The sequence below is a fragment of the Falco naumanni genome, chromosome Z (assembly GCF_017639655.2).
Source record: "Falco naumanni isolate bFalNau1 chromosome Z, bFalNau1.pat, whole genome shotgun sequence".
NCBI lineage: Eukaryota > Metazoa > Chordata > Aves > Falconiformes > Falconidae > Falco > Falco naumanni.
In genome coordinates, this window is record NC_054080.1 from 17,609,089 (window position 1) to 17,634,458 (window position 25,370).

At 45.2% G+C, this 25,370-nt stretch overlaps 3 protein-coding genes and 1 long non-coding RNA gene across 12 annotated transcripts in view; 1 reads left to right on the plus strand and 3 right to left on the minus strand.

Moving 5' to 3' along the window:
- The window catches only part of NCBP1 (nuclear cap binding protein subunit 1), a 31,529-nt gene extending 28,313 nt beyond the window's left edge, over positions 1-3,216 (minus strand). For 2 of the 4 annotated variants that reach the window (XM_040579346.1, XM_040579344.1), the window contains exons 1-4: positions 3,080-3,216; positions 2,805-2,890; positions 1,952-2,052; positions 505-661 (exon numbers count right to left, since the gene is read on the minus strand). In XM_040579346.1, the coding sequence (XP_040435280.1) occupies positions 505-661; positions 1,952-2,052; positions 2,805-2,890; positions 3,080-3,113 (378 nt within the window). In that variant the 5' untranslated portion in view covers positions 3,114-3,216. Of the gene's footprint in view, positions 1-504; positions 662-1,951; positions 2,053-2,804; positions 2,894-3,079 lie in introns of all 4 variants that reach the window. The other 2 variants (XM_040579345.1, XM_040579343.1) reach the window with 1 other exon arrangement.
- Positions 3,217-3,300: 84 nt separating this feature from the next.
- On the plus strand, positions 3,301-24,681 carry TSTD2 (thiosulfate sulfurtransferase like domain containing 2). Of its 3 annotated transcripts, XR_005825537.1 has the most exons (10): positions 3,301-3,494; positions 3,892-4,241; positions 5,258-5,366; positions 10,021-10,146; positions 15,018-15,123; positions 16,814-16,932; positions 17,576-17,734; positions 18,680-18,818; positions 20,114-23,063; positions 23,123-24,681. XR_005825537.1 is itself a non-coding variant. In XM_040579347.1 (9 exons), exons 1-9 carry the CDS (start codon positions 3,390-3,392, stop codon positions 20,371-20,373), a joined length of 1,473 nt encoding a protein of 490 aa, XP_040435281.1. In that variant the 5' UTR covers positions 3,301-3,389; the 3' UTR covers positions 20,374-24,681. The 3 variants fall into 3 exon arrangements, 1 of the variants encoding a protein (XP_040435281.1); XR_005825538.1 differs by lacking the exon at positions 23,123-24,681 and having other exon boundaries at positions 18,680-19,629; positions 20,114-20,198; XM_040579347.1 differs by having other exon boundaries at positions 20,114-24,681.
- Positions 5,965-8,679, minus strand: LOC121080939. Its single transcript, XR_005825539.1, has 2 exons — positions 8,624-8,679; positions 5,965-6,020 (listed from the first exon to the last, which is right to left on the minus strand). It is a non-coding gene; the product is annotated as an uncharacterized LOC121080939 (long non-coding RNA).
- Positions 24,086-25,370, minus strand: part of TMOD1 (tropomodulin 1) — a 29,846-nt gene continuing 28,561 nt past the window's right edge. For all 4 annotated transcript variants that reach the window (XM_040579349.1, XM_040579350.1, XM_040579348.1 and 1 more), the window contains exon 10: positions 24,086-25,112. In XM_040579349.1, coding sequence (XP_040435283.1) covers positions 25,048-25,112 — 65 coding nt within the window. In that variant the 3' untranslated portion in view covers positions 24,086-25,047. The remainder of the gene's footprint in view (positions 25,113-25,370) is intronic.

Genomic DNA, 25,370 nt, shown 5'->3' on the forward strand with positions numbered 1-25,370 from the left:
AAAGACAGAGAGCATGTAAAACCACCTGCCTGACCTTCATCCCTCATTAGCAGAATGAAAACACAAGCCTGATAAAAGCCATCAAAAATAGCTTTTAAGAACCAGACTGTTAGTTTTCTTTTTAGTTTTTTTTTTTTTTTTTAATGGGAGCCACAAAAACGATCATACACCTCTGAACACAACAAAATTTCACTTATCGTTTACATTTGACTGTAGGACAGGTTAGGGGGAGCACCTGCGTTTACTGCAAATTTGTCATTGGGAAAAATACACATCTGGAAGTCAATTTTGCAACTCTAATATAATTTCTTTCCCATGAGGAAGGAAATACTTCCACATAACGTGCATTTTCTCTTGGTATATTTACAGCGCACTGCACATTGATGCCAAAACCGACTGAAATACACACTGAAAGGCCCAGCTCTTTTGGAAAAATAAGGTGAAAGAAGGAGGAGAGAAAGAGATATAAATGTAAACCAACCAAACAAATGAAAAACCACTTACTAAATGCACAGCTTCCTTATACATATTGACTTTCAGACACTCTTTAAGCTGACGAATCATGGCTTCTACAAACTCCCCACCAAAATTGTAGTTCCTGGCATTCAGCAACCCAACTAGTGTTGTGTAAACAGTAAGCTTTTCTGGTAACAGACGTGCACTGACACAGAAAAAGAAACACTGTGTTAGTTGTTTAGTCATCATGTGGCAACTGCATAGCATCTTAGAATCTGCTTATTGTAAGTTACACTTGTCCCAAGAGTAAATATGAAAAAAGTGCCAGCATGACCTTACAGTTCTATCCCACAGTTAATATTTCAGACAGTCTTTTTTTTTTTTTTCCCCTCTACAGTCACTTAGGAAGGCAGGTGCCACTTTCAAGTACATTTAAGCTATTTGCTTTTTATTTATATCTAATTGCTGAGTGTTCCAGAGGGTTGGCCAAATAACGTTAAGGGATAGAATTTATGCAAGGATGTAAGAAGTTGTTTTAAGTTTGTAATTTAAAAATAATTTTAATACACAGCATCAGCAAGCTTACACAAGAGATGTACACATTTTATACTATTAATTTTGATTCCAAGTTTCTCAAGTCAAAGTAACTGATTTTAAGCACAGCATACAGAAGGCCAGGTCCTACTGTAAAGAATTAGTTTTCCTCAACCATTTTAGTATGCATGTAAGCTAACCCTATACTTTAAGAAGTGTCTTACTGCTATAGAAAAAGATGTACTATTTGCCTTATGTTAATAAACATTACTACAAAGTAGTTACCTACAAAACCAGAGCATAGGCTAGGGCTGGAACATGATCTCTCTTCACCACACCCCTCCTTCGTATTTCTCTTACCTACTATTGTAGACCCTGCATAACCCCTCCCTCCAACACTGCTCAGTGACCAGTGACACAGGGCACCTCTGCTCCTGCACTCTGCTAAGGAGAGGAAGGACAGCTGTCAGCAGCCACCAGAGAGCCTGCTTTTAGCTCTTTGTCTTCCCAGCTCCCCTCCTCTAGCAAATGGGCTTAGGAAAACACGAGCACCTCATTGCCAGAGAAGAGGAACAGGCAACAAAAAACCCAGCACAGCTCATAAGACTAAGTAAGTGTTAGGAGCTCTGGTGCTCCTAAGCATTTAATTGGGAAACAGGATATTACACAGCATCACTGTGTTCTCATTGCTATTGAAAAGCAGCTCCAAGGTTTCTTCCATCTGCTTGGAGCCTTTGTGCACTTTTCAAGTCGAAGTAACCTAAAGAGTTATTTTCCTTGAATTATACCTAGTAACACAGCAAGCTTATCCCTCTATTTCTTTTGTTTGTGGTAAACTAAACTCTGTGCTATAACAGCACTCAGGAACTGAAGCCATTCTTGGCATTTAAACTGCCTTAAGCACTTAAAACTTATGCACACAAGAACACCTCCCAGATGCCCAGACCTCCTGCATACATACACAGTACATAGTATTCTTAGTATCTTGCTTTTGTAATTTGGCAGATCAGCTTCCAAAACACCAGCTAGGCCCTCCAAGTTGCTCTCCAAAGACGAATTACTCTAAAAAAAAACACCAAACAATAAAATAACAAAAGAAAAGTTTAATCGTCAACAAGGAATATCAATCAGCCCCCAACTCTCAAGTGGCAGAGAAGAAAGTCAGGCAAGAGCATTCTTTTATGTCACCTCCTTTTTCAAAGCAATAATTCAATACCATTAGCAGTAAAGAACTACTCTCACTGGCCTGAGAGAAGGAGTAGCTACTCCTCAGAAGAGCTGCACCGATCACCAACCTCCCCTGCAAAGAACTCTAGTACTCCCCTGGGATGCAAGGCTTAAAACTGCCTCAGGGTAACCCTGGTAATTTGACTAAGCCTCGATTAACAATGCAACATGAAATGAAACACATTCACAACTTGTTTTTTAGTGCAGCACATTTTTTGTGCCATATCCTTTTTTTGTCCATTTCTATTTTTGCGCCAATAACAAAGTTAACTCCCTTACATCCTTGGCTGACTAGAACTAACACCACCTGTTCTCACAAAGTTATAATGTGCTCGATGGCTGTTTATCACTGCCTGGAAAACATAACACTACTATCCAAGTCCTTGCTCGTTTTATCACGTGATTTTGCAAAGGTTGAAAACTTTGCAACTATCTCATAAAACAAATCTTTTCTTTTTGGGTGGCGACTACACACAAACCGCTAACCCACAACACAGAGCAAGGGGAAAAGAAGACCCCAAGAAACCACTCTGACCTTCTCGAGCAGCCGCCCGGCCCCGGCCCCCGCCGGGAGGCAGCCCACCTACCTTCTCTCCCACCCTGCAGATGAGCGACTCGAGCCTCTCCTCGATCTCCGACGGCTCAGAAGTCCTCCGTCTCTTGTGAGGCTGCCCTGCTTCAACACACCGAGCACACCGTTACCATCGGGGAGCCCCCGCCCCAGCCGCCCTGCATCCCACCCAAAACCCCCTCCCGCGGCCGACGGCCCGGCCCAGCCCAGCCGCACCGGCCCCGTGACTTCGGGGGGCGCGGGTAGGGGCGGGTGGGAAGCAGCCGGCACGAGGGCTGCTGCGGCGCTCACCATCGCTGTCGTCACTGTGCCGCCGTCGCGACATGGCGAGAAGCAGAGAAGGGAGCGACGAGCCGGAACGCCTCACGCGGACCAGAGACAAGCGCGCTCCTTCGCCCGCCCGCTTCCAGCCCCGCCGCACCTCTGCTTCCGGGGCAGGGGCGGGGCGCGCCGCCTCTCCGCTCGCCGCTCCTGATGAGCGCGCCGGCCTGGAGGACTTCCGGGGCGTTGTGCTGGTGGGGGTGGGGAGGGACCGGCGCGGAGGGAAACCGGGCGTCTCGCGGGCGACGGGGCCCCTCTCCCTGCCCAGCCGCCTGAGGAGATGGTGCCGGGTGAGGCATCGCCGCCCGGCCCGGGATCGCCGCGGGGCCGCGCCGCAGTCGAGGCGATCGCCGCCAGGAAGCAGCGCGCCTTCGCCCGGAGGAAGGTGGGTCAGCGCCGGGCGCCCGGCTCTGTGGCTCCCCGGCCTGAGGAGCCCGGCTCTGCGGCTCCCCGGCCTGAGGAGCCCGGCTCTGCGGCTCCCCGGCCTGAGGAGCCCGGGTCTGCGGCTCGCCGGCTCTGCGGCCCACCCGGCTCTACGGCCCCCGGCCTGAGGAGCCCGGCTCTGCGGCCCGCCCGGCTCTGCGGCCCGCCCGGCTCTGCGGGCCCCGGCCTGAGGCCCACTGCTGGCGCTGCCGTCGGCATCAGCTACCCTCGGATCGAGGGGAGGCGGCCGGCGTTGCCGGGCGGACCTCGGGGTCGGTCTCCGGGCCCGGTATGTGGGTTGGGGGGGGGTGTCCCGGGCAGGAGCGCTGGTAACGGGTGGCGCTTGCGGTGCGTTACAGGCGTTCTCCCTCTTCGTCAAAGCAAAGGAAGTGCCGGCCCCAACCCCGTGTCCCGCCGGCGGAGAGGGTGTGCGGTGGCGGTGCTGCCGGCAGGCATTTGAAGAGCTCTCCGGCATTCACAGGCATGTGGCTCTGCAACACGCTGGAGACATCGGGCAGCAGGCAGGGCTGGCTGATGCCGGACAGCAGGCAGGGCTGACTGCAAAGCAGGCAGCTGCTGAATTGAGCCCCTCGAGCAACCCAGCTGCTGCAGGCAACGCAGACAGGCTAAATGGGCACTCTCATAGCAGTCCCGAGATCTCCTGTACACTCCCAGACACAAGCCACGTTAGCTATGATGATCTGACAAGGTAAGAATGTCCTTTGGCAGTATGGAAATTCAGTACAGGCCAGGAGTGGGGTGTTGGGCTGCTTACACTTTGCATGAGCTTCTACCACTACCGCTTTTTGTGAAGCTCAGTCAAGTGATACTTTAAATATATAGAAGGACTCTTCCCTCATATTCCATTAGGTCTTCAGATGCTTTGAATAACTTTCTGAGATACTCCAGGAGTCACTTGGTTTGTTTGAATTCCTTTAACAACTGCTCACACCTATACAAAACATGGAAGTTACTGCAGTGCTTGTTAAAGAAGTAGACACACTGCATTTTTGTGACAGTAAACGTGGGAACTTTGGAGGATGAAACAATCAGAGATATATCATCGCACATTGTTAGAGCAGACCAGTACAGGCATTACTCGACGGCTTAGAACCGTAAGGAAGGAAGGACAGTAACAGAAAAGAGCAGAACAGCAGTGTATGCTCTGTGCAGGTCCCTTTGCTTGTTCAAGTACCTTAGGGCCTTGTTAGTTCTGAATAAATAGGTTTACAAAAATGTTTCTAACTGAGGGTTTGGCTTGTGCTGCTCAGAGCGCTGGCACATACAATCTCCCTGAAAAATTTGGCTTTTTAAGTTTAATAGCTGAAGCACTTGAGTTTTCAAGTGCATGTTTGTCAGATTAAGCATTTAATAGGACGCTTATGTGCACAGAAAACAGCAGTTCTTCTGTCCTGTGTGTTGAGAGAAACTTGAGTAGAGCACACAGTAGGCTGCTGACAGAGATGTCCCGTGTAGCACAGATGAGTTCATTTTGTAACCAATCCCAAGAACTAGGAATGCAGGAGATTTTGAGTTCATATTTTTTCTTTTTGAAATAAATCAAACTTGGCAGTGCTAATCCCTCCAAAGTCTGTTTGTTTTCCTCCTCACATCTGCCAGAAGAAAACTGTCCACATTTGAATGGTTACTGTTAATAGTATATTTTTTGGCTTTCGACCCTAACATCCTTTTCCTATTTGTTCATCTTTGCCATGCTATGGACAGCAAGGTAGGAGAAGTACTTCTGTATTACTGTTACTGTGAGGTGAAGGATCCAGAGAAGCTCTGTGCTTGGCAAAAGGCTTTGTGCCAGCATCTGCATCTCACTGGCAAGGTAAGGTTTTAAGCAATAGTTGTATTCTTAACCAAAAAATTTTTGCTTAGGTCAGGATGGTGGGGCATGTGGAGAACCAAGCGTTTTGCATCAGAATGTGCTAGTCTGTTATGATCCCATTAAGAAAGGCACTTGGAGTCTGTAAAGTATCGTTTTAAATGCTAATTAAGAGCTAAGGCTCCAAGAAAAGAAAATAATACAGCTCATCTTATATGCCTTTCAATGCTAGGAACCCTGACTTGTGCAGCATTGAGCGAGCCTCTGATCCACACTCAGCACACTGTGCAAACCCTGTCCTTGCAGGAGTTACCCCATTTCCATCATTCAAACTGTTACAAATGTGGGGTTTTTTTACAGGAAGACAAGTCTTTTCACACTCTTACTGTCAAACAGAAAAGATTTTCACATTAGAACTTCTTGATGCACTTCTAGATAAAGGCAAGAACATGCAGGTGGCATAATTGTCGCAACGGAGGGAAGACACAGTCACTCAATATGAGTGATCAGCAGACTTCGTTTATTGTCTCTTACAGTCACCTTTTATGCCTTCTTATAATTAGCTCATACATATTACAAAAGTTAAGCTCATTATTGGTTAGTTGCCTAAATACCAAGCCCGCCCCTAGTTTCTCTTCTGTAGTTACCTGTTCCCACCTGTAACAAGGTGTGTAACAAGGACAGCCAAAGACAGTGTATTTTTGCTTTACTTCAGATAAGCTGAGAGCGATGTGCATTTTTGTCCAGCCAGCTGGACTATGTCTATGTGACCCTTTTCAGCTAGCCAGTTATCCACAGTTCCCCCGTTTTTATTTTGGGCGACATAGGCTTGGTTGACCATTTTCAATAACAGCGTTTTAACACAGGAAAATACACAGCCAACTTATAAAATCTCAGTTCAGAAGTATAATTCCTGAAATACTTGAAAAATAAAGTTAGCTTGAAGCTTTAATTTAGATGCTCTTTCTGTTCCAATGATAAAAAAAGTTTAAAAATTTCAAAGGTAATTTTAAAGTTCTGAACATGGACTAATGCAAGCTCAAAACCCAAAAAGAAACCAAACTGATGTTTGACTAGGAATATTTGCAAATATTTTAGTGGAAAATCCCTGATCATTAACAATTTTCTGTCCAAATAACAACTGCCCTTATGCAACCAACCAGTCCATACATTTTCTGAAGAATACCTCATTGATATCAAAGAATTAACAAAGGGGGGAAATTAGTTCTAAGGTATATACATTCATAAGTGGATTTTTCAATAGTTACATACAGATTTACACACTAAGCCATAATGGCTCGTAGGTGATACACACAAGAAGAGTACGTTGCTTACCTGTCTGAATGTCTATGCTAAATTTGACAACTATGCCACAAGCCAAGCCTACATGGATGCTGTATGTTATGCACATTCCTTAACAAACAGAAGTATAATAGACAAATTTCCATGATCTAGTCCCCAACCTAATTATATTATTTTGTAGCCAATTAAGGAAAATAACACAAATGTGCATATCTACGTGTGCACACACCTTTTAGTTCAGAACCAATCTGTGATAAAAGGTCTTAGCCTTATGGCATCATCGAATCTTAACGAGTACAGTAATTAAAAATGCAGTCTTACTGTAAGTGCGATTTATGCTGACATTCCCTCAAATGCTACACGTGAGTATTTCTCACTCAACTGCCTCAAGTTAAAATAGTAGTATTTGTTAATATGTATTAAAAAATCATTAATTCTCTACAATAGCAGTTGACTTCCATAACACTATGCAAGCAAAAGAGGCTTAAGATGGGTTTTCTGAATACTAACAATTTATTTTAGACTGTCTAAACTCAGGTCTTGAAAGATTTCACTCTGCCAGACGTAGAAACACTGTTGCACTCCAGTTGTGATATCCCTTTTCCCAAGTTGTCACATGCACATCTCGCTCAAGCAACATTATTGTTAAAGTTTCTCTCTGCTACATAAATGCATATTGCACTTGTAGATATAAAAGACAGCACCCTTACTTAGATTATTAGCTTATTACCTCATAACTCTTAGTATACCTTGTATCTCTGATTTCATCACTTCAAAAATTCACCAGGAGCAGATAAAACCACAGCATCAGACTAAACTACACCTTAACTGCTGATTCAAATAAAGGCATTCTCTTCAGATAGGCCTAATGCTTACAAATAATTTTGGCTGGTTTTGATCAAAAAACTATTATTACAATAATGATCAAAAATAATAATCCCGTTTGCAAAATGCCTTTAAGCCAGCCTCCTAGTCCCAACCAATTTCCACATTCAGAATACAGCATAAATACAGAATACAGAATACAGAATAAATTATCTCCATCAAGGCAAAAAGGCTTCTCTTTAAGCACAGAGATGTTTGCTAGTTCAAGGCAGAAACCCATTTCTTGTAGGGGACATCTGAAGCACTTTTTTTTGGTGGGTTTGTAATCAATTCCGTATTTTTCCTTGAGAAGCTTAAGCTGTTCCACTTGTTTCAGGAGTGTTTCCAACTCTGATTTGTCGAATAGGTCCGTATTTCCCAAATATATCATACATTTCCTCCGCTGTGATTTTATACGGCAGGGTCCGAATATAGAGGATCCGATTGATCTCTGGGGGCAGCCGGATGTTAGCTCGCTTGGCCGCTTGCATCGCCGTGGCGCCGATCGGAGGGGGGGGGTGGGGTGCCACCTTGGAGAGAAACCGCGGCCGGGAAGGGGCCTGCCGGGCCGCGTGCCGCTGCCGCGGGGGACCCGGATGCTGTCCCATACGCTAATAACCCGGGTAATTCCTTGTTACAGTCTATGTCCTGCACGCTCCACTTTTCTAAAAAGCATTTGAGCGAATCATACGTCGCTTGTCTCTCCATACCTTCGTCAGCGCTGTTGCAGCCTTTGCGAGACTTTGGCGACGCGTGGCCGGCGGGACCCTCTGTAGGTGCTCCCGGGCGCGGGGACTGTGCCCTTCCGCCTCCTGCGCTGCTTTCAGGACCGGTACCCGAATCTCCGTCGAACTGTGGCTCGCAGGTTCAGCCCTCTCTAGGGTCCCTGTTCGGGCGCCATTTGTCGCGACGGAGGGAAGACACAGTCACTCAATATAAGTGATCAGCAGACTTCGTTTATTGTCTCTTACAGTCACCTTTTATGCCTTCTTATAATTAGCTCATACATATTACAAAAGTTAAGTTCATTATTGGTTAGTTGCCTAAATACCAAGCCCGCCCCTAGTTTCTCTTCTGTAGTTATCTGTTCCCACCTGCAACATTCTTTTCCCACCGAAATCTTCCTGTTATTGTGTAACAAGAACAGCCAAGGATAGTGTATTTTTGCTTTACTTCAGGTAAGCTGAGAGCGATGTGCATTTTTGTCCAGCCAGCTGGACTATGTCTATGTGACCCTTTTCAGCTAGCCAGTTATCCACACATAATCACTGGTACCAAGAGGGAGCTGTGTGCAGGCATCTCTGCTGGAATTATCAGGCTGGGTTTATCCTGTGGTTGAAGGATGCATGCACAGCACAACACAGCCTGAAGGTCAAGCTGGAGGTGCAGTGCTATGCAGCATGGATCTGGGCTTGCTCCGTTCAACTGTTAAAGTGTATTACTGGCTCCTCAATGTGCGATGGTCTTCCAGTCAGAATCACTACACCAAGCCGTAATCCATACTGTCAGGAATGAGATGAAAGCAACTGACACCTTAGACCACACCACAGAATAGCAGTGCTCATTTCTGCACAGAGTCTTTATTCTTTTCATTCCTGGCAGATCAGACAAGGAGGCAAGCTGGCTTATCTAGCAGGCCTCTTGAGGCTATGGGCAAAGGTGAATGTTAGCCTCACGAAGCTGGTGTTCCTAGGCTGTCTGTGTGGAGAAGTATTTTTCAAGAGGGCAACTCAGAGCAGGAGACTTTTATCTTTGGCTTGTCTTCCTAAGTAGCTTCTTTTCTTTGCTTCTGCTAGTGGTAGGCACCTTTACTGTTCTGTATCAGCACAGGTCTGGGGTTGAAATGTCCTGATGCATTCACTTGTTCTTTTGCTCAGCTATCTTGTCTGGTGGTTGGTATTCTCAATTTTTTTGTTTTGTTTGTTTTTCATCTCCAAGACAGGTACAGCATTTGCCTTCTCAACGAGCTGATTTTTTTCCTTGCCTCTAACATTCAGTCTGGGTTTTTTTTCAACTAATTCAGAGGTTTTGTTCATTTGTCAGTGCTGGAGATAAAATGACTCACAATGAAATTTAATATTACTTGCAATAATATGCATATTCACATTTTCCTTTTAGCTATGTGAGTCATTGAGCGCAATCCCATTGTTTTTCTGGAGGCAGACTTCCAATGGGAATTTTAATGTTGACTGCAGGGTTTGTCTGTTAACCCGTTAGCTTTTCTCTGTTTATTGCACAAACTTTTCTGACTGTCTTGGTGTCATTCTTTTGAAATGGCTCAAAAATAATTACTCTGGTTTTGTTTCTATTTTCTTTGCTGTCTTCTTTATGTTAAACTTTAGTATAAACATCTTTTCCTTTCTTTCTCACTGGTTTCTTTTCTGAACATATGTGTCTGCTTTTTGTTACCCAGTGATATTTTGCTAATTTCACTGTTATCTGTTTTTGCTGTTATTGAGCCTTAGCCTCAGCTTCTCCTCTTGCCTTCTAGGTACGAGTTGCTTCAGAAGGAATTAATGGGACAGTTGGTGGAAGCAAAGTAGCTACCAATCTCTACATTGAAGTTATGCTTTCCCAGCCTCTGTTCAAAGACATTTTGTGTCAAGAGGATTTCAAGGTATGAAAAAATAGTTTCCACATAGACATTGCTAATGCAGTACATGTAGTTTTTGAGAAATAAGCACATTGCTTCTTAGAATCATAGAACCATTTAGGTTGGAAAAGACCTTCAAGATCATTGAGTCCAGCTGTTAACTCAGCACTGCCAAACCACACCCCTAAGCACCGCATCTACATGTTTTTTAAATACCCCCAGGGATGGTGATTCCACCACCTCCCTGGGCAGCCTGTTCCAGTGCTTCACCACACTTTCAGTGAAGAAAGTTTTCCTAATATCCAATCTAAACCTCTCCTGGTGCAACTTGAAAGCTGTTTGCTCTTCTCCTGTCGCTTGTTATCTGGGAGAAGAGACCAACCCCCACCCGCCCACAGGCTCCTGTCAGGCAGCTGTAGAGAGCAGCAAGGTCCCCCCTGAGCCTCCAGGCTAAACCACTCCAGTTCCCTCAGCCGCTCCTCATCAGACCTGTGCCCCAGCCCCTTCCCCAGCCCCGCTGCCCGTCTCTGGACACGCTGCAGCCCCTCTACGTCCCTCTTGCAGAGAGGGGCCCAGACCTGAACACAGGGTTCGAGGGGCGGCCTCAGCAGTGCCCAGTGCAGGGGGACGGTCACTGCCCTGGTCCTGCTGGCCACACTGCTGGGGACACCGGCCAGGGTGCTGCTGGCCACCTGGGCCCCCTGGGCACACTGCTGGCTCCTGCCCAGCCGGCCGTCACCCAGCACCCCCAGGCCCTTTCCCACCAGGCCCTTTCCAGCCGCTCTGCCCCAGCCTGTAGCGCTGCGTGGGGCTGGTGTGACCCAAGGGCAGGACCCGGCACTGAGCCCTGCTGAACCTCACACCACTGGCCTGGGCCCATCGCTCCAGCCTGCCCAGGTCCCTCTGCAGAGCCTCCTGCCCTCAGGCGGGTCAACACCCCTGTCCCACTTGGTGCCATCTGCAAACTGACTGAGGGTGCATTTGGTCCCCTCATCCAGGTTGTCAATAAGAGGACTGGCCCCAGCACTGAGCCCTGGGGAACACCACTTGTGACCAGCTGCCAGCTGGGTGCAGCTCCACTCACCATCACTTGTTGGGCTTGGCCATTCAGCCAGTTTTTACCCAGCGAAGAGTACACCCGTCCAAGTCCTGAACAGTCAGTTTTTCCACGAGAATGCTGTGGGAGGTGGTGTCAAAGGCTTTACTAAGGTCCAGGTAGACAACATACACAGCCTTTCCATCATTTTACTAGGTGGGTCATATTGTCATAGAAGGAGATCAGGTTCGTGAAGCAGGACCTGCCTTCCATAACCCCATGTTGGCTGGGCCTGATCCCCTGGTTGTCCTGCACATGCTGCATGATGGCACTCAGGATGATCTGCTCCATAATCTTCCCTGGCACCGAGGTCAGGCTGACAGGCCTGTAGTTTCCTGGATCCTCCTTCCTGCCTTTCTTGTAGATGGGTGTCACACTGGCTAACCTCCAGCCTGCTGGGACCTCCCCGGTTAGCCAGGGCTGCTGATAAGTGATGGAGAGTGGCTTGGCCAGCTCCTCCACCAGTCCCTCAGTACCTTTGTGTGGATCCTGCCCAGCCCCGTAGATTTGTGCGCATCTAAGTGGAGCAGCAGGTCACTGGCTGTTTTCTCCTGGGCTGTGGGGACTTCATTCTGCTCCTCCTCATTCCTGTCTTCCAGCTCAAGGGGCTGAGTTCCCACAGGGAAGCTGGTCTTGCTATTAAAGACTAAGGCAAAGAAAGCATCAATACCTTGCCCTTTGTCGCAGTGTTCCCCCCCTGCATCCAGTGAGGGATGAAGATCATCATCCTTGGCCCTCCTTTTGTTACTAACATATTTGTGAAAACATTTTTTGTTATCTTTTATGGCAGTGGCCAGCCTGAGCTCTAGCTGGGCTTTCACCTCTCTAATCTTCTCTGTGCATAACCTCATGACATTCTTGTAGTCCTCCAGAGTTGCCTGCCCCTTCTTCCAGAGATGCTAAACTCTCCTTTTCTCTGCCGAATCCCAGCCAAAGATCTCTGTTCAGCCAGGTCGGCCTTCTCCCCCGCTGGCTTGTCTTCCAGCACATGGGGACGGCCTGATCCTGCACTTTTAAGACTTCCTTCATGAAGAATGTCCAGCCTTCCTGGACCCCTTGGCCCTTCAGAACTATCTTCGAAGGGACTCTGTCAAACAGGCTATTAAACAAGCCAAAGTCAGCTCTCCAGAAGTCCAAGGTAGCAGTTCTGCTGACCCCCCCCTCCTTCTCTGAGAATTGAAAACTCTCAACATCTCATGATCGCTATGCCCAAGATGTCCTCTGACCACCACATCACCCACCAGTCCTTCCCTGTTCACAAACAGCAGGTCCAGGGATGCCCGGCTCCCTGCCCAGCTGTGCCAGTAAATTGTCTTCCACACACTCCAGGAACCCCCCAGACTGTTTCCTCTCTGCTCTGTTGTTTCTAGCAGACACCTGGTAGGTTGAAGTCCCCCACAAGAACAAGGGCTAGTGGTCATGAGACTTCTCCCAGCTGCTTGTAGAATGTTTCATCTGCCTCTTCATGCTGGTTGGGTGTTCTATAACAGACTCCCACCAGGGTATCCACCTTGTTGGCCCTTCCCCTGATCCTTACCCATAACCACTCAACCTTACTGTCACCATCATTCAGCTCTAGGCAGTCGAAACTTTCCCTGACACACAGAGCTACCCCACCGCCTCTCCTCCCTTGCCTGGCCCTTCTGAAGAGTTTGCAGCCGCCCACTGCAGCACTCCAGTCATGCAGGTTATCCCACCGTGTTTCTGTGACAGCGATAATGTCACAGTCTTCCTGCTGCACAGTGGCTTCCAGCCTCTCCTGTTTGTTGCCCATGCTTTGGGCATTGGCATAGATAGACTTCAGCTGTGCTATCCATCTCTCCTGCAGCCCTGGCATGCCACCCCCAGGCTCATTTCTGATGAGCTTGGTTTTATTCCCTTCCCCCTTCCAATCCAGTTTAAGGCTCTCTCAATGAGCCCTGCTAACTTCTGGCCTAGGATACTTTATGGCCTTTGAGACAGGTGAACCCCATCTGTTGCCAGCAGGCCTGATAGTATTACTTTTGCTCTAGCAGTTCTGCTTTCCCAGTACTGATCTAAGCCATGGCTTCCTAACCTTACTTTGTTGAGATATCTCTACCTGTTTTCACCAGCAGTAGCAGTTACCGTGAGCAGTGATAGCTGTTACAAGCTTTGGCAGCTATGGGTGCAGCTGGAAAGCCTCCCATACAGGTGAATGAAGGAGTGTGCTTCAGCCCCACCGTTCTTCAATAAGCATTTACTCCAATTTGAGTACTGAATCCAGGGCATCACAACATACACTTACCCAAGCAAAGCATTCCTGCACTCTCCTCTTCACCCTAATTTGAGATCCTTGCCTAGAAGCCTACAGGTGCAGGTTCATGCAGGCTTTGGCATCTGTGTGCACATGGTACACTATCAGTTCCATGAATGGCATGTCTTCCAGAGAAAATACACAGGCAGAGTCAAGAGGTTTCACCCAAATCCAGTTAGTGCCAGACTGGAGGAAGAGGTGCTAACTTCTGCTTGACCCTGAGCATATGTGCTGATTGCTGTCTTCAGACGGCGATGGCAGCTGTGGCTGGCACTGTATGGCACTCTGGTAGGCTTTTGCTGCTCCAGTACTGTAGGTACTGGTTTCTCTGCGAGGAAGGAAAGCAGCTGCTTTTACAGCATTTTTCTTTTCCACACAGTTCTGTTTGCAGGTAGTACTGTTTTTTTCCCCCATAAATAACTAGATCAAAGGAGTTAGCAAAACTTGCGAAAATAAAATCCTATGTAGAGCTGCTGTGCTGATTCAGTCTTACTTTTTTAACTGTCTGTTATGCTTGGCTGAGTTTCAGCAGTAAGTGACCTGTTAGTTACAGTCATGTGTAGATGCAAAAACAGAACACGGATGGAATTTTATCTTGACCTTGGCAAAGCCCTCCAACCCTGCATGATCTCTCTGGGAATCAGCATTCATGCATTAGTACATTAGTACATATGCCATGAAGACATGGGCATAGAGGAGTGAAAATTGTGCCTGGGGCTATGAAAATACCCAGTCGCCACTGTAGTTGCTGCAGACTGATTTCTGTGATAGTTGGGACAGTGCTGCAGTGCTGCACAGCACTGGACTTTTGTTTATTTGCTTGATGCTAAGCCATGTTTGAGGCTCAGCCCTGCAGAAATTCTCCCTCCCTGTCACCTGCAGTGGGGGTGCCTACCAAAAAGGGTTTGCCGAGACCTCCAAAGGGGAAATACTGCGCTTGAGTTTGGTGGGGAGAGGGGTGTCAGACTCCACTGGTAAGAAATCTTGAGCCTGGCTGACATCCCATATGTCTCTTTGATGCCCATGAACCACTGCAGTTCCTATCGTACATGTCATGACTGGAGGCCTAGCTGTGCTTGTGTCAGAGGGGCTGAAGAGCACTGCAGGGCCCAGATGTGTCAATATGATCCATCACTGGAGGATGTTATTTAATATTCCTCTAAGGGTCAGCATGCTCTGCAGAGGCTTTGACTTTCTCATGACAGGTGCTAGTGACAGAGTTTCTGACTAAGATCTGTTCTCCTTCCCACTCCTCAGTAACTCTGCACCTCATGCCAAATGGTGCCTGTCTCACCTGCAGAGTAGTCGTTAGACCTAAGACACCTGTCTGCCAGGTTGCATTAGGGGCTCACTGCCTAAACCTCAGGATTTAGAGTGTGGTTTTCATCAGGAGAAACATTTCTTTCCCTCAGCCACAGAGGCACTTTCATATTCTACTGAGCTGTAGAAATCAAAGTGAGTGCATAATTTTTATCTTGACACCTGGAAAATTTTGGTGGATTGTTTTTGTGTTTAATTTCCTAGAGCAGTGCAGGAGGAGCTCACTGTTTCCCAGACCTTCGCGTCGGAGTATTCAAAGAAATTGTACCTATGGGCATTGATCCAAAGATAGTGTCTTATAAAGAAACTGGTAAGTTGATTTAATGAATAATAAAGCCTCTCACTCAAGTGAGAGTTAAGTGAAGAAAAAAGTACCTTAATGAAGGATGTTTCCTTCTGCACAGTGGCCAGGACAGAGGAGAAACAGATAGGGAAACTGATTTTTTACAGGTAGTCAAAAGTTACTGATGCAGGAAATTTGCTGGCCTAAGTTTTGTTTTGCTAAGTGTTGAGCTGCCTCAAAAAGCTTTAGAATTAACTTTCTGTTTTGTGGGAAACAGTAGTAGTTCAAACGACATCCAGCAGTTACCTTGTTTTGGGGTAGGGACATGGCTTGTACTTGAGTCAGCGGGGTAAGTCATTGGACACCTGCTAAAGGCAGATGTAAGGTGAAATGCATGATGGTTAGGAAGGATATTTCAATGAATATATTCATATTTGTTCTAAATATTCTGTAGGGGCTTGAGACTGCTCAGAAATCATATCCTATAAAGAGCTCCAGTGCGCTCTCATTGTGATTAGCCTGCAGCAAGAATCAAGCTGATACAGGGAGACTGTATAGGGAGAGCTCTCCATGGAGTCTTCTTGTGGATCCAGTGGATTCTGGTGCTGTGGATGCTGAGAGCTTTTTTTTATTATTATCTTTTTAGAAAAAGTGCTAGAATTCCACTGAAGCATACAGTTATATACATGTTCCTATGTTAGGGACTGCTGACTTGGCTTTTGTTGAAATTAACAGCCATGCTCCTGCCTTTCACACTAAAGCAGAGCCAAGTTCTGCATCAGGTTCATGCCACTCCCCTAACACAGGCTGCATTTATTTTCTGCTCTCTGTAGCTGCTTAGTATGGATTGTGCTTGGTAAGATGTTACTAGCTATGCATCAGCTATGAGGACACTTACGTAGGTGGTAAGCAGGAGCACAGCAAAGAGCAATTAACAGAGCAGTTTTGAACTTTTTTATTTCACCAAGTTCTGTGGGTGGTAAATTTCTACAGCATCTTTTTGTGGTTTTGGCAGAGGATTATTTTTCCCCCCTTTTTTTTTGGCAGTTTGTGGGATGTGTGTTTGGATCTTTCTTTCATTTTTTTCCCTTTTTCCTCCTATTTTACAGCATTTTATGGAGATGGTTCCCATTACTCTGGCAGGTAGCTTGTGGGGTTATTTGTTAATAAAGTAAGGGATTTTGGTGATGTGGTTTGTTTTGTTTTTCAGTAGGTTGGGAGTCCTAAGCCCTGAGCAACCTGAAACTTGAGAAACTTTATGTAAATTGAAGTTGTACTGAAAGTAATACATGCTTATGGAAATTTTCCATTTTTATCAACAAGAAGAGTTTCATTGAAAAAAATGCATTTCTGTACTCTTCTGCGCCTCCAGGTTTAATGGCAGATGAGCAAAGGGAAGGGAAGCATTTTTTCACTCTTTCATTTGCAGCTGTAGGAATTGCCAGGGGGATGTAACAAAGATCATAGAGACAGGCGCCTGTCTGCTGCTTCTTCTGTCATGTGGAACCGTGTTGTCTTTTCTTTTATATGCCAATAGGAAGCCAAACGTGGATAAACTTGGCTGGTTGAGTTGGGATGAAAAGTCTGTGAACCATCATAAAAAAGTTTTGTTTGGAAATCTGAGGAGAATCTTCATCTGCAAGATCACATGTAACATTGTTTTATAGTTCTGCTTCTCACTGCTTTCTCTTTTATTTTTCTTTTTTTGTTGTTAAAGGAATCCATTTATCCCCTAAGGAATTTCATAGAGAAGTAGAACAGTATTTGTCTCAGGCCAGTCAAGGACAAAGTGATACCATCTTGCTGGACTGTAGGAATTTCTATGAAAGTAAAATAGTAAGTGTTGTTTGCCTGGTTCTTGCAGTGTGTAACAGGTGTTGGGGGGGGGAAGCATTTCACATTGTGAGGATCTAACCTTGCTGGAAGAAGAGAGTCCATATTCCAGATTGACCATAATATGAACAAAGTTCAGTTTAGTAATGAATATTAGACACAAGCAGCAGAGGACCTGCTTAGCAGCTCAGCATGGAGCCTGCCTGGCTGAGTGCATATACAGCTTGGGGCAGGAAGAAGACAAAGTGGTCCATACAAGATCAGCAGTGAATACCATGCAGCTTGAAGCAGAAGTAGCTTAATTTGTAAGGATGTTTTTTAGCATTTTTGCCGTGTCCCATATGTCAAAAAGAATAGAGGCATGCTGCTGTCACACCCATCAGCCTTCCTGCGGTGCTCGTCCTCTCTCTGACTGTTCTGCTTATTTCCCTCTTTTATGTTTGGATGAGGAGACATGCTCCAGAATCCTCTTACAGATTTTAACAGGTATTTTGATGCATAAATGCAGCTGAGGAACTGCTGAAAGCAGTTGCAGTCAGCTGAGTGTTTTGGCCCAAAGGTTTGTTACTTCCTCTAGTTCGAGGCACATACCTTACCACATAAGACTGCTTGTAACTAGTTGCATAGCCATCTGATGTTGTTGCAGGGACATTTCCAAGGTTGTCTGGCTCCAGATATCAGGAAGTTCAGCTATTTTCCCAGCTACATAGATGAAAACCTGGAGATTTTTAAAGATAAGCGTGTCCTGATGTACTGCACAGGAGGGATTCGTTGTGAAAGAGGTTCTGCTTACCTACAGAGCAAGGTGAGATGTCATTCTGAGGACACAAGTGTTGGAGAGTTGAGACTGCTTTAAGAGCCGCTGTCTTTTGCTGGTAAATTCTTACTGAGCGCAAACTGCTCAATGAGCAGGTGGTGAGATAAATGTCTCTGACGCACGCTTGCATTATACTGGCTGTCAAGGACGTGGGTAGTTTAATGCAGCTCAGGATGATCTGCATGGACTAGTGTCACAGCAGTGACTGCTCTGTGAAAATAATTATATAACCCATTTGCCGAGAACAGTTATTTGTAAGACTGCCCTGCCCATTGTAGCAGTGTTTTAGGAGGGTTTAGGAGAGCATTCTGCAGTGTTTCCACAAGCTCTGACTAGGTTATGCTCTGTGGTCATTACTGCACAGTTTGAGCATCCCAGAGTGGTGAAAATCAGCCAGTCAGGGCTCTCCTGGTGTTACGGAATTAAATCCAGCACACTGCATTGTTCTAATTGTGCTTTCCATCCCACTCTTCTGGATCCTTCCCTCAAGGTGAAAGGGAACAGCATATATACATGTTCTCCAGAGATTTAAACCTTGATTGTTTTCTCTGCTGCACCAGTGCGAGCCTTGAGAAATTCTGCTCCTGTTAATAACTCACTACATAAAAACAGAGTAAGCAGTGGTTCACAGATGTTCAAAAGTGTTTGATCTGTGATGCAGCAAACCTCCCGCAACTGAGGAAGTTGCCAGTCTTTTTTTTGACTGTAACATTAAATGCACATTTGGGTTCATGTCATTGAGCCAGCATTGTGGAACTGCCCCGTAATCCCTGGTGACACTGCCTTGAGTTCTGGGTGCAGATGGTGCCATCTGATGGTCACTGAGAAGCTGCTGCTTTTCATTGACCTGGCGTTTATATTTGCTTTGGGAACTCTGGCACACCACTACTGCTGCCATCTCCTTCAGCGTTTCTGCTAATATCCTTTAAACAGGCAGTATGCAGAGAGGTTTACCAGCTAAAAGGTGGAATTCACAAGTACCTGGAAGAGTTTCCAGATGGATTCTACAGAGGGAAGCTGTTTGTATTTGATGATCGTTACGCCATTTGTTCCAATGAAGATATCATCTCAGGTAGGATTAGATAATCTTAAGTGTAGAAGGCTGGGAAGCTATTGCAATCATTTCCACAGAGATGTGCAGGACAGGGGCAGAAAAACTGGTCTGTGTAGTTCCTCCTCATATGCACTTTGATCTTTTAGTGCCAGCACTTTTCACGATGATTATCAACCCTGTGGCTTTAACACACTCAACAGAGCTCCCTAAAACTGGAGCAGCACAAGAAAGCAGCCCCTGCAGAACAGCTGCTGTTATGAGCCATCTGCAGCTATGGAGATGTATGTAGAGCAGTACTGCTGTTGTTACCCACTTGTTGCCCACACTGCAGATCAGACTGTGGCTGGCCAAGTGATTGAAGCATTAAACAAGTATTTCTGCTGTTGGCTGCTCTCTGCTCCAGTAATCTCGTGGAACATCAGCACAGACTGCCAGGTGCTGGGAGAGTGGTGGCACTAGGCTCTACAGCACTTTGTTATTTTTATGCTTTAAAAGTTTCTGTAGCCTGCAGAATTAGTGACCTCTAGTTGAAGTTGTTAAGAACATTGCCTGGTCTTCTGGCTGGGTTCGCTTTTCAGATGCTACAAATTAAATATGTTTTCTTCTTCTCAGTTGCCAGGTATAAATAGATGGAATTTGGCTCTAGGCTTTTTTAGGAAGCCATGCTGTTTTTTCTTTCTCTGAGTGGGTAACATTTTGAGCATAACCTCCCATTCCTCCTCTGCAGTTACCATATACATCTTGAAGGTGCCTGGTGTGGTGTAGAAACAGAACACACTCTGGATACATCACAGCCATCCCTACAGAAGTTTCAAGGGGAAGTGCTGGGGTAGGCACCTTCTTGATGGTACAGCTAAACTGGGCTGTAGCTTTCAGCTAAAGGGTTAAAACCTGTCTGATGTGGTAGAAGGACATCACCAGGGCTGCAGATGACATCCCATCTGCACAAACCATCGCTTTTAGGTGGAAGGAAGTCCTGTGGCACCCTGTTCCCCAGCAGCCAGTGTTTCTGTGTACTGGCTTAATTACCACCACCGTTTGGCAGCAACAATAACCAGAACTAGAGGAAGCACTAGTGAGCGCTTTCTCCTTTTCCTGAGAGACAGCTGTCCTAAGTTTTTACAGCAAGATCAGCAGCTTAGAAATGAACTAGGTTCTAAAAGATCAAGCTAAATGGTCATTTAAAACCTGGAAGACAATAGATATCCACTTAAATGAGAGCTGGCAGCCCCCTGGTGCCACAGAGAATCCTCTGCAAGGGGGACAGATGGAGGTGTGTGGGTGTTTAACTTTTTCTTTTCTCCTCCCTTCAGCATGCAGATACTGTGGGACACTGTGGGACCAGTATAAACTTTGTTCCAGCCCGCACTGCCGGCAGCTTGTCCTGACATGTCCAAGTTGTCGAAACAAAGGTCTTACAGCTTGCTGTCCTGTTTGTCAAGAGAAAGAGCTCAAGGTGACTTCAATGGCTTCAGGACAAACACTTAAGGAGGAATGTGAATGTACAAAGAGACGGCCAAGGGTACCTATTGAATGTGTCTCAAAAAGGACACTAGGCATAGGAAAAGATTAAGCTGTTTCATTAGCTAATCTGATGTGCTAATGCAAAGGGCTTCTATAACCAGATCCCTATCTGTTATTCAGTTAGGTTTGGAAATCATGGAAATTTTGAAAGTATTGTTCATATGCTGCCTTTAAGCCTAGAGTATGCCCTGAAAATCATTCGTTACTTGACTGTAAATTACAAGAGTGCCCAGCCCATCACCAGCACTACGGGATTCCTCTCCCTGGGTACAGTCTTGTAGCATGGCCTCTACCGTGGGGATTTTGGAGCAGAATATGTGCAGTGGGACACAGCTGCTCACAATTCAAAAGAAACTGGAGGGACATAATAATTCCATTCTTTTCTTCTTGTGTCGAGATGGATAGGTCTGACTTCTCTGTTGATCATGCATTTGGTTCAATAACTAGTGCTAGAGTATGAAAACAGCAGATGTATCACTTGGGTGTGGGTATGTGACCAGAATAGAGCTGAAGGTATTTTCCACATACATGCCATCTGCCTGCATCTCTTGCTTTATACCAGTGAGAAGCAAGGGGTAGTTACCTAAAGTCACTGACTTGACTGTTGTGTAAAACTGGTAGAAGGCAGCGTAAGGACCCCTCTTGCAACTGGAACAAAGGCCCACAGATACCATCTGCCTAGCTGTACTTGTGCATGACTTGTAGGATGAACAGCAAAAGTAATCCTCATTCCAGTGCTCTGTCTCCCCAGGAACAGTTGTTTCCCTGAACTTGTCAGTACATGAAATATCCAGGGCTCTGCTTGCACTAGAAAAAAATGACAGCTTGATTGGACCTGATGATCTTAAAGGTCTTTTCCAACCTAAATGATTCTTTGATTCTGAGACATACAGAGAGGGGAGTACAGAGACTGTCAAAATACCAGCATTAATGGCACTGGAAGTGATGCTGACATATGTGCATAAATGTCAGCAACAGCTACAAGAAGATTGCAAGATCCTTTATCCAAGTTAAATAATTCTAAGATTTGGGGAGCCTTTGTGCTTTGTAAACGTGGTTTGAGTTTTTCAAAAGCTGTGAGATGTTTGTGCAATTTCCAGCTCTTAATAGTGGAGAAATTGTCTTTGAATTTGAAGGGATCCACAGCATATGAGCTCAAAATACTTTGCCTGCTGCTTTGTGTGCCTGACGCTGTAGAATGTACAGAAAGGTTTTATTAATAGTAGGAAATATGTCTTGACTGAAAAATGTCTTTGAAACTTACTGGCATTCTTGGTACTAAATAGTAGTTAGTCATTAGGAAATCAAAATCACAGTTTTTAGGGAGTTTTCTACTGGCAACTGCTTTTAAAAGCAAGAAGGCATTTTACTCAGGTCTCTGCAGTTGTTTAACAACAGTTAGGGCAATGTTACTTTCATACTGATTGTAACTTTATCGCACAGCACTATGAATTCAGCAAGGCCTCACTGTTGGCTTGACAAGCAACTTAAAGATATCGGAAATGGTTCCATTAAAGCCATGGCAAGCATTTTGTCTTTCCTCAGTACTGCTACCAAGAAGTCAATGGTTCGGCAACTGTCTTTATGACTGTTCCCTTCATGAAGCAAAATTTTGAAAGGTAGGGACATGTCCTTTGGGAATCTTTCTAGGATGGTATTTAGTTGGAAATGTGAACAATCCATACTGGAGAAAAAAATCAGAAAATTCCTATCAGTAAACATCTTCAGCAGAAGTCTTAAGCAGTACCTATGTGTGGTACCCTGGTATCTTACCTCTCAAGCTTTGCTGGCCAGTTAACTTCTGTGCTTTTGAGGACTGGAATATTTGTGGAAAAACATGCAAGCTCTATTTGCAGGTCTGGTCTAGAGCACTGATGGAAGTGCCCCAACTTGCATATGATAATCTATTTTCTTCATATATTAGGCTAAAAAGAACACTATCGGCAGGTCTGGAACACTGTAATCTATTTGGAAGGCTGTTTCTATATCACTTACCAGTGCAGTTTACACTATATTTTGTGTGTAAACTTCGGAAACTCCTATGATGATAAATAACTCTCAGTGCTTCCATTGTAATTTTTAAAGTAGTGCACAAATACGCTTCACCTGTTATGTTGAAGGTGCTTAGTTCTGCAGAGGTAAATGCTGAAACCTGCCTAGCTGTCTGCCACGTGGTTGACCTGGCTACAAGGTACAGTTCTCCAAAGAGCTCCTGGCAGCTGGAGATTCTACCTCAAAGGCAGAGGGGAGCCACAGGGCCTCTTCTGGTCCTTGCTGCACTAAGGCAAGGGAGGAGACAGGTTGGAGATACACAGATGGAGGCCCATAAAGTAAGGTTCCCTCTGCTGCAGAGAGGGGGAGGAGTGGGTAAGAGACATCCTTAGCATCCCTCTTGCAAGTTAGCCCATGAGCAGCTTCTGTATCCCAGCTTCTGGATTAGTTTTGTCAGATGATTAATACAAATAAAGACTTGCCATATGAAATGCTGTGTGGTGGGACCCAGGCACCTCAGTGATAATGCCTGAGAGAAGGCACATTGGCTACAGGGGAGGTGAGAGTTAAGCAGGATTGGCTGTGACTGCCAGATGCTGCAGTCAGCAGATGGCTTTTCCCCCTTTTCCTGGAGAGCTGCTAGGACAGCTATCCATTTGCTCCTAAATACCACCATTTGTAGTTCAGTCACTGCACAGCTTGATGCCTTTCACTACAAAGCCTGATGCCTTGCAGCACAGCCTGTCAGTGCTGCACAGCTCTCACATGCATCTTTCTGCAAAGCAGCTCTGTAAGGATCAGCTGAGGAACCTGGCATGATTCTGCCAGTTCGGTACGTTTGGGCTGCATGGTTAATCTGGATACTGCTACAGTGAAACAGAGGACAAAGTTATTGCTTTTTTTTTTTTTTTTTTTTTTAAGGGCTGTTTTTTTTTCATTCAGAAAAACAATTCTGTTGTAGTGTCTATGGTAGTGCTCCCTGCTCTGCAGCTGCCTCTTCTTCTATGTCTGGCTTTTTTAGCACCATTAGGATTTCCCAGGATAAGCTGCATTTATGTTCTTCTGAATCCAGCAGAAGAGTTGAGCTTCTACCATGCAAATCTGAGTAGACGGCTCAACTGAAACTGTGTCTCTGGTTTGATGATTTAGTTGACCATTTTGAAGTCTTTGTGGTGCATGTGGAAGAAAGAAGCTGCTAGTTTCTGACTTTTTTTTTTAAATAAGTTTTCAAGAATTTTTCTTCTGTATTAATTTTCTGATATAGAACTTGCAGGGTTGGGGGAAGAAGCTATAGTGAAGCATTTTATTTGCCACCACTGGTGCATTTATTAAGATTTGAAGAGCAAAAATATGTTTCCCACATTGCTGGAAGTATAGTGTTCGCTGCTTCATTGGTCAGAGCTAAATCATGGGTGGTATTTGCACACAAACTCTGAAGAAATCTGTGGGACTTTTGCTGGAATATGTGTAAAAGGCTGCAAAACTTCACTCGAGATGTATACAGACAGATTTCTAGCAAGTGAGAACATTATCTAGGACATACCGTCATCAGACCAAGAATAAGGCTTCCATATGGCTTCTGCCAGGACACTCTTCCTACCAAGCAGGATCCCACCCGTGTTCATTAGCGGGAGTTTTGGATAGGATAGTGCTGGGTCCCATCCATGGCATGTCTGGGAGCTATGCAAGCCTGTGGGGAATTCCTCCCAGGCTAGGTGATGGGTAGTAGACTATCTGACAAAGAACTGTCAGACTATATGCAAGAGTAGTTCACTTAACAGCTTTTCTAGCGCACAACATTTATTGTTGCATTTATGCAGACACTAGGGAGGGTAGTAAAATAAACAATCCCTAGCAGCACAAAATTTAATTAATGGACATAGCCATCTAAACAAAACAGTGAAGAGAGAGAATTTGACTTGTTGCCAGTGAGTGTCTGGACGTGTGCTTTTAACATTAGAAACGGAAGGGAATGGGGATTAGAAGAGAGGGCTCTAGTTTGCTGATCAGTTCAGCCATCTCTGTGGGGTTAGGATTTGCATCATATCTCTAAAGGTGACTGTGTTCTTCAGACATGCATAGGATAGAAGGATATTAGCACATCCTAAACCGTTCAATTTTTGAGACTTTTATAGTCAGTGGCCTTAAGTTCCATTTAATCAGGAGGTGGAGATCAATTTTTTCTAAGAAACATGGGGATGCATCTCCAACTATTGACTCAGCAAATGTTGGTAAAAAATTGTAATTCACAATTCTTGAAATCAGCCATGTTTCCAGGTAGTAGAAGAGTTTGTTAAACTAGCTGCTCCTCTAAAGTGACTTGAGATCAATTTTGGGGAAAAAAATAAAATATTTTTTTAATACATCTGTAATGTGTGTGGAACAATTTTGTCTTTCACTCATACATACCACATCCTAACTGTATGAAACACCGTGCAGGAAGTTTAGAAAAATTAGGTCCCAGGTTAAGAGTCACTTTTACGCTGGGATGTACTCTAAACTGAGATTGCATCAAATTGGCAGGTTGTTACTGGCTTGAATAGTTTCCAACTCTACAGAAAACATCAACAGTCCTACTGGATAATATCTTCAACTACAGCCACTAGTTAATTTAAACCATTAGTGCATAAAACAGAACCGAGGCACCACAAATACTCTGTCAAGGCACTTATCGCCTTTAGAATTCCACAGTGTAGCACAGGTCACTGGGCTAGACCTCCATAGCCAGGAACTACACTCCAGTTCTGCACTTGGGAAAAATAGGCCCATTCAACTCTGCAAGTCTTCTCTTCCTCACTGAAAAAGAAGAGGAAGAGGAGTCAGTCATGGCAACAGGAAGATGTGTGTGGCAGGTTTGGCTTACCCGCTGTGAAAAGTTGCTGAGAAATTTACTTAGTGCAAAGAAAGAAATAGGATAGCATCAGCTTCTGCGTTCCTACTTTAAGCAGCAGGCACAGCCTTACACAGTTTAAAATCAAGGAAGGTAAGATGAGGTTTCTCTCCCGATGAATTTTTAAGGCCAGAAGCTACTTTCAGCCTTACCTCCCTTACTCT